This window comes from Delphinapterus leucas, chromosome 11, assembly GCF_059928025.1.
Source record: "Delphinapterus leucas isolate spDelLeu-1000000601 "Yukka" chromosome 11, BTC_Dleu_Yukka2, whole genome shotgun sequence".
NCBI lineage: Eukaryota > Metazoa > Chordata > Mammalia > Artiodactyla > Monodontidae > Delphinapterus > Delphinapterus leucas.
Window position 1 is genome coordinate 39,981,219 of NC_143139.1, and position 14,170 is coordinate 39,995,388.

Consider the following 14,170-nt stretch of genomic DNA (forward strand, 5'->3'; position numbering starts at 1 on the left):
TTAGTCCCAAAGCCCAGGGCCTGAATGGTTAAGGTAAGCCTAAGATAAACCAGCTTACGGGTAAGACAGAATTTTGATTAAAAAATCTGAAAATAGACCCGTAAAAAAAATTCAGACTGCTGGTTCACTTGCCACATGATTCACTAGGAAGTAAAGCAAAAATAGGAATGGTTTTCCAAGTAGATTTGGACAGAAAATGAGAGTAGAAAATGGGCATAAAATGGAAGTAAAGGTTAATATCTATAAAAGGGAGTTTAATAAAATTAGTGCTCCCAAATAGCACCAAAGAATTTAAAAATGAAGGAGGAGGGCTGAGTGTTAACAGCAGCCCCTCCATTCCTAGGGTTAGAGTAGAAGAGAAAAACTTAAAGAATCAAAGACCACAGCTACAACTTAAGTTTACCAGGCATAAGGGAGGTACTTAAATATGATCAAATGTATTGTACCGAATGCTGCTGGCAGATATCAGGGCGTTATTTGGAGCTCAGAATTGTTTTTTCTTTTTTCAAAATTTACTTTATTGAAGTATAGTTGATTTACAATGTTGTGTTGGTTTCTGGTGTACAGCAAAGTGATTCAGTTTTACATATATATAGTCTTTTTCATATTCTTTTCCATTACGGTTTATTACAGGATATTGAGCATAGTTCCCTGTGCTATACAGTAGGACCTCACTGTAGAATTGTTTTTTCTTTCTCTCTCTTGCTTTTTTTTTTTCCTTTGGCCGCACCTCATGGCTTGTGAGTTTGAACCCAGGCCCTCAGCAGTGAGAGTTTGGAGTCCTAACCACTGGACTACCAAGGAATTCCGAAATTGTTTTTTCTTATCTAACAAGATAGGACCTAAGTGGAGATATCCTTGCATAATTTAATTAGGTTTCTCTAAAAGGACTAGGTCCTTGTCTAGCAAACAGGAAATCCATTAAAAGGCAGAATAAAATTTGGGTATAATAGTACAACTGGAGCCACTGGAGAGCGGCTGTACAAATCACAATTCAGACAATGTAAAAGTAATAGGACAAATGTATTTACTTATCAGATTGAAAATCTTTTTCAGTTGCAGGATGAATATTGTATTTATAATACTTAGGAGAGTAAGTGCTCATTCTGGTCGCTAAAGACAGAGCAGGAGACAGAAATTTCCCATGGTAGAGGAGGAAATGGGTATTATTCTGCTAAAGGAGGCTGGAAGCCTACAGAGCATGCCTCTGTTACACACACACACACACACACACACACATACACACACACAGAGAGAGAGAGAGAGAGAGAACACACGGTAGGAGAAGGGTGCAGCCCAGTGAATAGAAAGGAAAACCTGAGAGAAAGCTGCAAGTTGAGCTCACATTAGGAGGAAAGTGGAAGGCAGGAGCAGAAACTAGGTACCGGGAGCAGGAAGCAGAAGCTGGAAGAGACAAACAGGAACCTTCAATGAATACACAGCATTTGGTGTGCCCTGGAGGGCTTTTTTCTGCAGCTGAGCTGAAACTCAGTTACAGACTCATATCCAAGAATAAGACCACATTTTCTTTCTTTTTCAAGTAACTGCTAATCGTGGCAAAATCAGCCTCACTCACATCTACCTGAGGCTAGATCAGAGTACCAGCTCAGAAGAGAGAGCTTTTATAGCCTTCACCCAAGGAGTGTCTCATTAACAATTCTTTAGTGTCTTTCTACCTCCCACACCTGACACCCCCCCACCCCGTGGCTCCCTCTTGAACGGAGCCTTCCACAACAAGTGAAAAGGCATTCCTCCCCTTAACATCAAATTAATGGACTGCTAGCTCAAATATCTGACTAGCCACAAGCTTCTACCTCGCCAGACCTACCAGATTCCCATTATTCCTCTTCCTTTTTTCCATACACCCTTTTCAAATTATTTAATGAAGGTTGATACGGCAGCTGCCCAAGGGCCCTTATAGCATCATAAAGACAAGAGGAGCCCAACATGGTAGTATGCCAAGTCAGAGTGGTTGTGGCTGTGCATTCCCTTTATTTCCTCTGTCCTGGGCTCTCAGCCACTTTTCTGTAATCGCCCCCATGTCTATTCAGACAGCAGGAAGCACGGTCAGTGCCCAAACCTCTACCGTTATGGTAGGCCTGGCCCACACCCTGCCCAGGCCGTCATGGCACGCCTGAACTTGCATAGCCACCTTTAAAACACTGCCAGTATTAGAATGTCAGACATTTTTTATCTTTCCAATATATTTTTTCAGTTAGTAAGATGTTTTTTCGTCTCCCCTCCCTCACAATTTTTCAAATGTAGAAACTAAGGTACCAGGATGTCAGATGCGTTATAGAAGTTTGCACAGCCAGTAAAAGAATTAAGATTAAAACTCAGAATTCCCAACTCACAACCCAATAGAGTATTTTCTCAATCGTCCTGGAATAAATTTCCATAACTAAAGGAAACGCTTTGGGGAAGGGAGCAGATGCTAACTAACCCAAATGAACATAATTTCACCACAGCATTTTGAACAAATGACAGTCTTCACTTTGTTTCAAATTAAAATATGCAGATAATATCTTCAGGATATTCAGGAACGAGTGCGATAACATATAAATAACTGATGTCCCTAAACACTGTCATGTCTTTCCCATCTGAGGGATGTTACAGGCCTTCTGTAGATCAGCATCTACTTGAAGCTTTTTTACAATAAATTTTTATGACTTCATCTACATTCTTTCACTCTCTTGTCTCATATATATTTTTTAGTCTAATGAAGGCTCCAGTTGGGGTACATGTCTGTGTGTGGGAGGGGAGCAGGTAGCAGCTGGCCATAAATGGTGAAGCTAATTAGCCTTTAGACACAGTGAAATCAAAAGAAAAATCTGTATTGATGTCAGGCCTCCATTCCTCAGATAGAACACTATAAAAGGCCTTTCATTTCCTCCTTACAATTTGTACAAAATATCTGGGTAATTAAATTGAAATTCTTCACCATATAGTAAATGGTTGGGCTGGCTCTGAACAGCCTTAACCCTTCCCCTAGCTTTCTGCGAAAGCATTTTGGAGATATTCACACCTTAAGCAGATCGCTCTACATGTAGAGGAAAGGTTAGTGCTCTGAGAAAGCAGTAATGATGTAGGTAGTGAGAAAAGATTCTAGATGCCCTTCTAGCCCAATTCTGGTAGATTTGCAAAATAGCATAAAACCTCCTACCCTGTCCATGGAGGAAGGGACAGGGCACAGAGGGTACAGCCTCTCATGCAGGCTGCCATATTTTCTCTACACATCCATCAGCAGGACCAGCCTAGGAACCTGGGATAGGGCTATCCTAGACCAGTAGGTGTTCCCAGGGCCAGTCACATCTCCTTCCTTATCATTTAGGGAGTAACTTATTTCAGTGGGAGAAACATTTAGGGAGTAACTTATTTCAGTGGGAGGGCATAAAGCTTAAGAGATCTCTGGGTCTCTTGAGTTGAAAGGTTCTGATCCTTCCGAAAGGGCCCACTGAGCTCTAGACCCAGAACATCTATTTTGAGAAGGAACCTGCAACGTCAACTTCATTAGTGCCAAGTCTCATCAACTGAATTATCTAGCCAGTGTTCAAAATAGATAAAATCCTTACTTTTAAAGACCAGTATCATTTATGGGGTGTTTTTTTGTTTTCTGTATTTTTACTTTATTAAGCTAAAATTTGAAATGAATTGAGTCTTTACCTTAGATGTCCTGTTTTCAATAACAGACAGGAAACAAGGAGCAGTTTTACCAGGACGTGTGGGACCACGTTTTACCAGGACGTGTGGGACCCACAAATCTATTCTGAGTGAACAAGTTTATTCTTAGCTGTATGTAATTTCCCAGACTTGAGAAACTACTTCTGTTGCATGGTCTATGGCCACAAGACCAGTTATGCCAGCAGGTCTTCCTATAAACACTAAAGTATCTATATACTTGCCTGCAGAATGTAAAGAGTAACTTTGAGGAAGAGAAAATAAATGGCCTGTAAATAAAGTGGAGATGTGATTGGGTACCACCCTGAGCTCTGTACACCATAACCATTTGAGCTTTGGACCATGGGCAAACACAGGCAGTGAGGCCAGTTTACCCCAGTCTTTATACAATGTTCAAAACCTGAGGCGTATGTCTGGTGCAAGCAGGCTTGTCTGCATTCTACTGCTGGGTGACCAGAGCCAAAAAGGCAGGCACGAATCTGGGGCAGGTGCAGAGGGAGCTTTTCCTCCATCTCCTCTCCCTGGTGTGCCAGGAAGACCTAAGTGAGGTGCATTCCTTCGCACACTGCTCATCCCCTCAGACCCTGGAGTATGAATCAGGAGGAGTCCCAAAGGTCCAACCCAGGACCAGGAGATCTGGCCCAACAGTTGAGGGAGGTAAGCAAGACTGGACTGAGAATTCAAATATACTTGAGAACAGATTTTAGTTCTTAGATCAGCCACAGAATTTCCCTAGTCCCTCAGTCACACAGAATCCATGGCCAAGTCAGCTTTGTTAGCTGTTCTTCGTCCAGAACCACAACCCAAGGACTCACATCTGGGCAGGGTTGCTGTTGGAGAGGAAATTAACCCCGTGGCATTTGCTACTTTGTTGGACTTCAGATACTGGAAAAAAAAAAAAAAGTGCTGATGCCAGCATGAGCAGAACTTCGAGGCCAGAAGAGAGGGTCATGTTAAGTACATGTGCAGATTCCATCACGCAGCTCAGTTCTTTCTCCCTCATTTACTTGCTTTCTCTTGCTACTTTCTTCACTTTTTGTTCCTTTCAATAAACCTTACTCCCCTCTTACATCTCTGCTTCCTCTAAAATTTTCATGTTTACCTTCTTCCCCCGACCTCCCCTTTCCTGGATTCTCCCCTTTCCTCCCTTTGCTCCAAACCCTCACCTATGTCTTACCTCCATCCTTTCTTTTTTTGTTTTTTAATTAATTTTTATTGGAGTATAGTTGATTTACAATGTTGTATTAGTTTCTGCTGTACAGCAAAGTGAATCAGTTATACATATACATATATCCACTCTTTTTCAGATTCTTCTCCCATCTAGGTCATTACAGAGTATCTCCATCCTTTCTGTGCATTAGAACTTTCATCAAGAGACCAATCATGCCTACAGTTGTGCGATAGAAACATGGCAGATGTGTGCATGAGGTTGAGGCAGTACAAACCACCTTAAAACTAATTCTACCTATTGAGTTTCTCTCAAATGTTAAAACCTTTGAAACAAAACCCAGCTACTTAAGAGAGCACCAGAGGAGGAAGACACTAAAGAAGTATAAGATATGTTTGTTATTAACCAAGTGGGTAAATCAACACTGCATTAGCAAAGCATTCAATTAAAACAAGTTAGGTGAGCAGCCTAAAAGAGGTGTTGGATTTTTTTTTTAATCTTTGTTTATTTTTATGGGAATATTTACTTGTTCATAGAAAGGGAAAATACTGCTTTTAAAAATTAGTGAATGAAAAAAAAATTAGTAAATGAAAGGAGACCACAGATTGAGTAGCCTAGTAAAATTTTCCTCGGGTACAAACATTTTGGACATTCCTTAATAACTAATATTATAACCTAGTGTAAGTGTTATTTGAATGGCCATTTTTATAGCAAATGGACTGGTCAACCCCCACTGGAATGCACACATTCTTTCTTTAAACGCGCTGACCACCAATCATGTTATGGTCAAGTTCCTCAGGCCAGGGAGCCACTAAATCTTTAACACAGCACATTCCCATCCAATGGGCTGATTTTAACAGATTTTTCATATTGCTCTTTTTATAGGTTTTTACCCATTCATAGATTTATGAATTTGGACTTAACAAGAAAAAAAGTCAGGTTATCTTCTTTAACTTTGGGTTTTCTTTCATGAGCTTTCCAGATTTCAGACTGGAGCGGTATCAGTGAGGCTTCCCACTCCTGGCTCAAACACCTAAGCAAGAGCAGCAAGATTTCCAGGGAAAGTGACTGGCTCACGTGTGCCCTTATTTGGCATTTTCATCCCCAGGAAAGCAAAAACAGGTTATAATGAACATAAAGATAAAAGATGCAATGAGCTCTACTAGTAAACCAATGTCTACAAGGCTCCAAGAGAAACTGCCATCATACCTTCACTGCTTTGGGAGGAGAACTTTCAGAAAGGCCGGAAGCTCTGGCATCTGGACTTAGTGGCTTGGGATGCACAAGCTGCTGGAACTCACTCTTAACCTGGGAGTTACCTGCTTGAGTTACAGAAGGAAGACATTTTATAGTATCTCAAGGGAAGGCTCAGGAAAGGTTCCTCCCCAAAGCAAATTTTAGGCACCTCCACTAAGGACAGGTCCTTTCAACACCAGGAAAAACATAGCTTTTCTGTTGAAGAAAAGCATTATTCTCATGCTAAAAACTATGCTCTTACATTCTCTGTTCTCTCACAAGTCGGGGTGCCAACTCAGAGGCTTTCTCACCCTTTGCCACATGCAGCGGGAATCCAAACCATCCTACATAAGGAAACTTCTGCCCTGTAGCATTTGTCATTTTTTAAGGCTGTTTACAGACTTTGATGGCTTTTTGGTAGTTAGCAATCCCAACAACTCCTTCTGGGGCGTTTCAACTGAACTTGGGAAAATGGGGGAATGTGAGGGGAGAAATTTCATAAGATATGCTCATGTATATGAGTGTGTATAATTTGACACCATCTTTTTGGTCAGTCCTATAGCGAACATCCATGGATGAAGATTATGGAAAAAGACTCTATAAAGTTTTTTTCATAGTCATTGACGTGTCACCTGCATAAGTTAATTTCCTGCCAATATATTTGTTTTATGGAAAACTCAGAAGAGGCACAGAGAAGTCATTCACACAGTTGCTAAGGAACCATAAAAGATTCCCTAAAATCTAGAGTTATGTCAACAAAGTACTGAAAGATTATGGCTTATTTTTCAAAAAAATGTTTTGCAAACCTAGTCAAAACTCAGAAAAATTTCTAGTCCAAGCAAAATGACTGCAAAAGGAATGTTCTTGGATTCAAGCAGCAAGTTTCTAAAATTTTAAGGCAGGGTTTACTAGAGATCTGTTTAGCTGATACTTCAACTTCTTGCTGAGTTTTCAATGTCTAGTAAACTAATTAACCTGAGGAGAAGCTAGACATCCACATATATTTAAAAAAATAATACACTGAACATCAGAATCAAAAGTGGACATAGTATATTAAAAAACAAAGGTTTTTGTCTTTGGGAGAAGAGAGGCTCAAAATGATTCCAAAATAGGATGAAAAGGTGATCAAATTCAGCACCCACAGGAAAATGTCTAGAATCTAGCCAGAGGGAGGATTATAGTATCTATTTAGAGAAATAAGAAAAAGATATTTTTTAAAGGTTACTCAAATACCAATTCTTTATTCCTGTAAATGAATAAAGTCCTTCTTGGCCAACCTTCTATTAAAATGAAACTTCAAAATTATAGTTTTTATAGCATTAACCCTGAAAAGGTTTGGTACAAAAGACAGGATAAGTTCAATGAGAGAAGCATCGAAAGTATTCAGCTGGCCACAAGTTAATCATATTTCATTGAATTTAACTTCTCTCTTAGGCATGGGATGTGTGAAGGGTACTCAAGCATCAGTCCTTAAAACCAAGTGAAAGATCTGATCAGCTACATTACTGGGTTTAATATGTTACACATTCTCAGCACTGACAGAACTGGGGACCACCCCCGCCAACCAAACAGGGGCTAGAGAACAAGACCCTCTTCCACCAGACCTAAGGATGAAAGCTTACGGGAATCACCCTCAGCAGGTGCAGAACGGGCTGCCAGACTATTCTCAGATGCAGAAACCTAGAAAAAGAAAGGCAGGGTGGGGGGTGGGGGGTGGATTAAGAATCACATTAAAAACAAAAGAGCAAACTGCTATTAATGCCATTAAAACCTGCTGACTCCAGTCAGTCACTGGCTGCCTGGGGGAAATAATGGCCCCCAGAACAGCTGAGCATTTAAACAAGAGGCAGCAAAATGTCTTTTATGAGGATATTAACATGCCTCTCAATTACAGAGTAACGCAAATAACAGACTGCAAGCCACTGCCCAAAGTGTGCATTATCTTCCTTTATAAAAGAAGTTCTAAACCATATCTTTGTACTCTCAAAAAAAAGGCGGGAGCGGGGAGGGTACAAAACAAAACCCTCTATCAGGGAGAGCAAAGCTCCTCACCACAAACCACAACTCGTGGAACTGTAACTCACTCCAATGCAAGATAAATTCTTTACATATAGGAACTATTCTTTTATTTTCCTAACTCCTTATTTCCCAAACAAATGCATTCTGCTGAAACAAGCTTGCTGGTACAGAAGACCTTCTGATAGCTATAAAACAAATTTATCTAAAACCAACCTTTGGTGTTATCTTCAAGGTTAGTTGCCCTTTTTAGTTCTGGTCTCAAAATGGCAATGTTTAACAAGATGGCAAATCTTATGTATAGGTGATTATTTTCCCCATTTGGCATCAAATTTAAATAAAAGTACTTTCTACCAGCTCTCTCTCCTTTCTACTGGCCCCTAGGCCTTCCTGGTATCTTCCTCCACACTCAAAATCATGAAGGGTCGGGATTTCTCTGGTGGTCCAGTGACTAAGAATCCGCCTTCCGATGCAGGGGATGCGGGTTCGATCCCTGGTCAGGGAACTAAGATCCCACATGCCGCAGGGCAACTAAGCCCGTGCGCCCCAACTACTGAGCGTGCGTGCTCTAGAGCCTGCGCGCCGAAACTAAAGAAGCCCACGCACTGCAACGGAAAGACTCCACATGCCGCAACAAAGATCCCACGTGCTGCAACTAAGACTCAATGCAGCCAAATACATAATAAATAAATATTAGGAAAAAAAAAGAAAGAAATGCAGAGAACTTCTAGTGAGGTTATGAGGAAGGAATTCCACCCCCCCAAAAAAAAAATCATGAAGGGTCAAGAGGTGACCCAATGTGCACTCCTCGTGAATATTCTTTCATTCAGATGTCAGGGATTTTATGGGTGATGCTGAGTGTTTATATCAGGATGTCTAATGTACTGAATAAATTTACAATGGAGATTAGGTTGTTGGCTGACTGCAGCGTGGTCATTTTTTTCCCTTTATTCTCTGTTCATTACAGGAGTTGTGACATGGTATAAACCAAACCAGTATAATAACAGTTAACATTTATTAAATGCTTACTATGTTCCAGGTATTGGAATGACCACTTTACATGCGTTATTTCATTTAATGATACGAAATAAATTTTCTGAAAGTTGTGCATGGCCATAAAAAGCTCTTCAATTCTTGCTAAATTAGGAGGTGCACCCATCCCAGGATGTCCTTCTTTCACCTCCAATTTAGTCACCTTGAATCTGCAGGGTAAACTTAATGCCAATCATGACATCATTGCACACGCCCAACCAGATGACTTCACTGCAGGAATAGCCAGGAGAGAGCATGTGAGATTTTGCTCAAACGCTTCATTAAAGAAAAGCACAAATTCATTCACAAGAGGAGAATGGGAAGACAATACCTTGACAAAATATTCTATTTCAGGTGAGTTTACCCTGGCATTAATGTCCTTTTGTAACAAACTGAAGTTCAAATAGTTCTTAGGTATTGGTTAACAAAAGCTAGGCAAAGAGCCAAAAGGATAGCTGAAGCTCTGAAAAATTTTATGAATTTTAAGGCAGCCAAGGGTTCATGAACCTACAGTATACACTTGAAGACTATGTACTATCTTTATCTCCTCTCTTCCCCACCCACTTCCCAATCTGTGATTCAGCTGCAATGATACCCTTTTAGGCTATAATTAAAATGTTCTGATCCTCCAATTCAGCTCAGAGTTCCAGGTTCAAATCAATACGAAGACAATCAAGAAGGAAACATGAAATTAGATATAGGGAACATCCAAGCATGATTTTCCAGATGATCGTTCCTCAAATTATGCTCCAAGGACAGATGGGAGGATTTCAATGCTGGGAATATTTTTTTCTCTTAAATGTCTTTTTTACAGTATATAAGAAAAATTCCAAACATATCACTTATACATAAGACATAATCTCCCACTTAAAAAATGGGAAAACCAGGCAGTCTAATGAGGGAACTCACTTGATATGTGACATGGAAATAATGCCTGAGCCCACTGTTTCAAGGACGTATGTAATTTGATTATTTTATGATTATGAAACACATTACTGCCACGTAGTTTGTCTTATTATCTCAAAATACATTTGTGATATAGTTTTGTAAAATAAAGCGATTTAATGTTCCTAAATTTTTTCCTGCTCTATTCTTTGAGTCAAATATTGTAGCCATTAATCTGAGACTATTTTTCTGTGTGCCTCCTTTGGTCCAAGTGTGTAGTATATCTCATGAGTTCCTGTTGGTATGCTGTCAATATATCTATTTTAAAGTCTGTTATAATCAAATAAGTTTGAGAGCTATTGCTCTTAACCCATTTTAATTATCTCCTCACCTTTTGTAGAATGGCCTCAAGGGTGTTAATATGTGTAACAGAAACAATGACTATACTCCTATTAGTCACTGTAATAGACTTGAAAGCTTTCTCCTCATCTAACTTAACATTTGATTATCATATTGACAGAAAGACCAACGAGACTGGGTAATGGATTGGCAGAGAAAATTCACCTGACATATATATTGTTACTTAATCCAACTAAGCCATCCATCTAACCTTAAATGTATAAAACCTGATTTGCTTAAAACCTTCCCGTGGCTTTCCTCCGACGCAGGACTACAATCATACTCTTAAGGGTTTTTCAAGACCCACCCTGGCCCTCTCCCTCCACCTGTCTCTTGCCATTGCCTACAGGTACTTCATGCTCCAGACAAGTCATCTTGGTTGGGTTCTCTGGTTTCCAAACCTCTGTTGTTTCTCCCTGGAATACCCTTCTCTTTCTTTACTCAACCGTCCCCTTATTCACTTGGCCTATTTCCACACATCCCTCAAGACTTGGCTCAGATATCACCTTCTTTTTTTACATTTATTTATTTATTTATTTTTGGCTGCGTTGGGTCTTTGTTGTTGCATGCGGGCTTTCTCTAGTTGCAGTGTGCAGGGGTTACTCTTCGTTGCGGTGCGGGGGCTTCTCACAGCGGTGGCTTCTCTTGTTGCAGAGCACAGGCTCTAGGCATGCAGGTTTCAATAGTTGTGGTGTGCAGGGGCTCAGTAGTTGTGGCTCGCGAGCTTTAGAGCACAGGCTCAGTAGTTGTGATGCACGGGCTTAGTTTCTCCCCAGCATGTGGGATCTTCCCGGACCAGGGCTCGAACCCACATCCCCCGCATTGGCAGGTGGATTCTTAACCACTGCGCCACCAGGGATGTCCCAGATATCACCTTCTTGAGGAAGTCAGGTTAAGGGTCCTTAGTCCAAGCTTCCATGGCCCCTCATAGCCCTTTCACGGCACTTGTTATACTGTTTTACAATAGCCAACCTACACTCATCTCCCTCCCACTCTGTTAGCTTTCTTGCAGGTAAAGACCACGTGGAATGGTTTGTTCACATTTAGTTGCTAAGCTCAGCATTGCCTGTGCTTAGCATAGTGCCTAGCTTTCAAAATACTTCGAAGTGAAAGAATGACATTTTCTTACATAAAATGTGTTAAATTAATAATATACAAATAACTTTGAAGATGATATCTCTATTCAAACCAGGTTTTTAAAAATTACTTAAGCTCTACGTCCTCTGAGCATTTGCTGAGCAAAAGAATTTTCCAATGAAGGTTCATTATTTGGTCAGCTATAAGTTGCAGAGCTCCCCAACCAAAATTATGTGACCTCCAAAAAAGACAATCTGTCCTGGCAGCTGTTACCAAATTCCCAGACACTCTACAGCCTAGAGTTAGAATCGTTTCTAATTTTAAGCATCTAATTTAGAACACATGCTTCCCTGGCAAATGGACATCAGACTTTCCAACCCACCTTTTCTCCATCCTGATGGGCGATGCAGACCTCAGGACCCGGGGGCACATTCTCCTTTTGCTCCAATTTATGAGTTTTGATTTCACCACCACTAGCTCTCAACTCATTCTACAAAATAAAAATAGTCTGTGAATTAAAAAAAAAGTCTCACGATTCTCTTCATAGCACATCTATTAAATAAACTTGGAATGTTAAAAAAGAAATTATTTTAAGAGGCTTTAAGTCAAATCAACCCCCTAACTCTCACAAGCAAAACCCATTGACTTGTGAAATGACAAAAGCAGCTTTGTGGACACATACCTCAGAGTTAAATATTTATACAACTAGTCTAAAACTGGATGCTCATTAGAATACAGACACACACACAGACCACCCCCCGCATACAATGTTCTCGTGATTCACTCTTCTAGCAGCAGAGCTTGTGGGAATGCAAAGCTGGTGAGTTTTACCAGAAAAGACCATTCTGGAGCAGGGGAAAGGAGATGCCAAGTGCCAATAATTAAGAAAATATACTGACCATATATATATAAATGCCCGGCCTGGAAAGAGAGACAGCAATGATGTATACATATAAAAATTGAAATTATACTTAATGATACCATAAAACAGCCTTTCTTTGTGAGACTTTCAAAGACATGTTTTTAGCATAAAATTCATTCAGTATACTAAAGACATACCTTATTTTACTTCTCATAATAGAGCTTCAACATAAAAAAACAGGCATAAGGAATCAGAAGGAGCAAGTGTAAACATATTTGTTTTCCTTGCAAAGAACACTTGGGGCAAAATATTAAAATTGACTTTATTACTAGATCCATAATCAGTACAGAGGTAGATGAATACGGACATTTCCTACCTTTAGTCTGCTAGTTATCTAGTACCCTTCTGTTCTCTGTGACTCTTTAGGCATGGGGAGAAAAAGAGCGATTTATGGCCACAAGGCCAATGAGGGAGTGTGAGTGCGACTGACTCAGGTGTGGAATTCCAGGTTGAGGCCTACAGCTCTGGAGGTCCGTCTATGAGGAGGAGCTGGCAGCCAGCACTACAGAAACCAACAGTACAAGAGCCCAAACCTCATTTGTGACCCCATCTCAAAGCCCAGCCTCCGGAATCATTGCCAGAGAGAGTGCGCCTTGCTACAACCATGCTCTGTAAGAGGCCTGAGAAATTCTTTGGGGATGAGATAAAACGTGCTTTTTATAAGAATTCCTTAAGACTTCTCAACTCTTAAAATTTACAGAGCAGGCGAACCGCAATGCAGAAACTCTTATTTAGGAGTTAAAAAAAAGTCACTGAACAGGTTTTTCCACTTAGGGAGTCACCTGGTAAGAATGTTTATAGCAGGAGGGCACTGAGAAGCAGCAAAATCCTGTAACAGAGGGAATTAAGCTCCACAGATCATCTGTTTGCTCTATCTCCTGACCTGCCTTTTAAGAGACGTCTAAATTTGCTGATTTTTCACACTCCCAGTGAATAACAAGCCTGTGATGTTCCACTTCGCTACTGATTTACACACAATATCTCTTCTTAAATCGATACTGAAATATCAAGATGAGATTACTCACTGCCTAGAGACTTGGTCCACCAATAAATACTATTGGAAAACGCATACTTCACAAGGTGGGGGAAAGAAGGCTCAGCTCCTGGAATACACACTGTGATTTCTAACAGGCACTAGTTCAGCCTGCCAAATAGAAGTGAATACTGTTCTTCCAATTTTATTAAAAAATAACAATCAAGAGATTAATAATTTGTCATTTGAAATCTTAGAAGGAACAACTGTTTGAAAGATATATATGTATGTGTACATGTGTGTATATGTGTGTGTACTTATGAATAAATGGCACTTAAAAGGCAACTTCAAATAAACAGTTCAGGGTGGCACAGTGGTTGAGAGTCCGCCTGCCAATGCAGGGGATGCGGGTTCGTGACCCGGTCCGGGAGGATCCCACATGCCGTGGAGCGGCTGGGCCCGTGAGCCATGGCCGCTGAGCCTGCGTGTCCGGAGCCTGTGCTCCGCAACGGGAGAGGCCCGCGTACCACAAAAAATAAAAATAAAAAAAATAAACAGTTCAGTTGTGTCCTCCTGCCAGTTAAGCCTAGGAAAGTATAAAGTGGAAAGACCCTCCATTCTACTTACAATACATTTTTGTGCTTACTGAGTATGTCATCTTCCTGTCATTTCTCCCCCTTTTTCCTATCCACTATTCTATTTGTTTAGAAAATTATTACATCATAAGAAGTAAAGATTAAGTAGACCCTATGTTGTATGATTTCATTTACATGAAATGTCCAGA

At 40.4% G+C, this 14,170-nt stretch overlaps 1 protein-coding gene across 8 annotated transcripts in view; it reads right to left on the reverse strand.

The window, feature by feature from the left end:
- The window catches only part of LIMA1 (LIM domain and actin binding 1), an 82,926-nt gene that overhangs the window by 5,191 nt on the left and 63,565 nt on the right, over positions 1-14,170 (reverse strand). For 3 of the 8 annotated variants that reach the window (XM_089920691.1, XM_089920692.1, XM_089920694.1), the window contains 3 exons: positions 11,874-11,981; positions 7,687-7,762; positions 6,056-6,168 (listed from right to left, as the gene is read on the reverse strand). In XM_089920691.1, coding sequence (XP_089776817.1) covers positions 6,056-6,168; positions 7,687-7,762; positions 11,874-11,981 — 297 coding nt within the window. The remainder of the gene's footprint in view (positions 1-6,055; positions 6,169-7,686; positions 7,763-11,873; positions 11,982-14,170) is intronic. The other 5 variants (XM_089920695.1, XM_089920696.1, XM_022572187.2 and 2 more) reach the window with 4 other exon arrangements.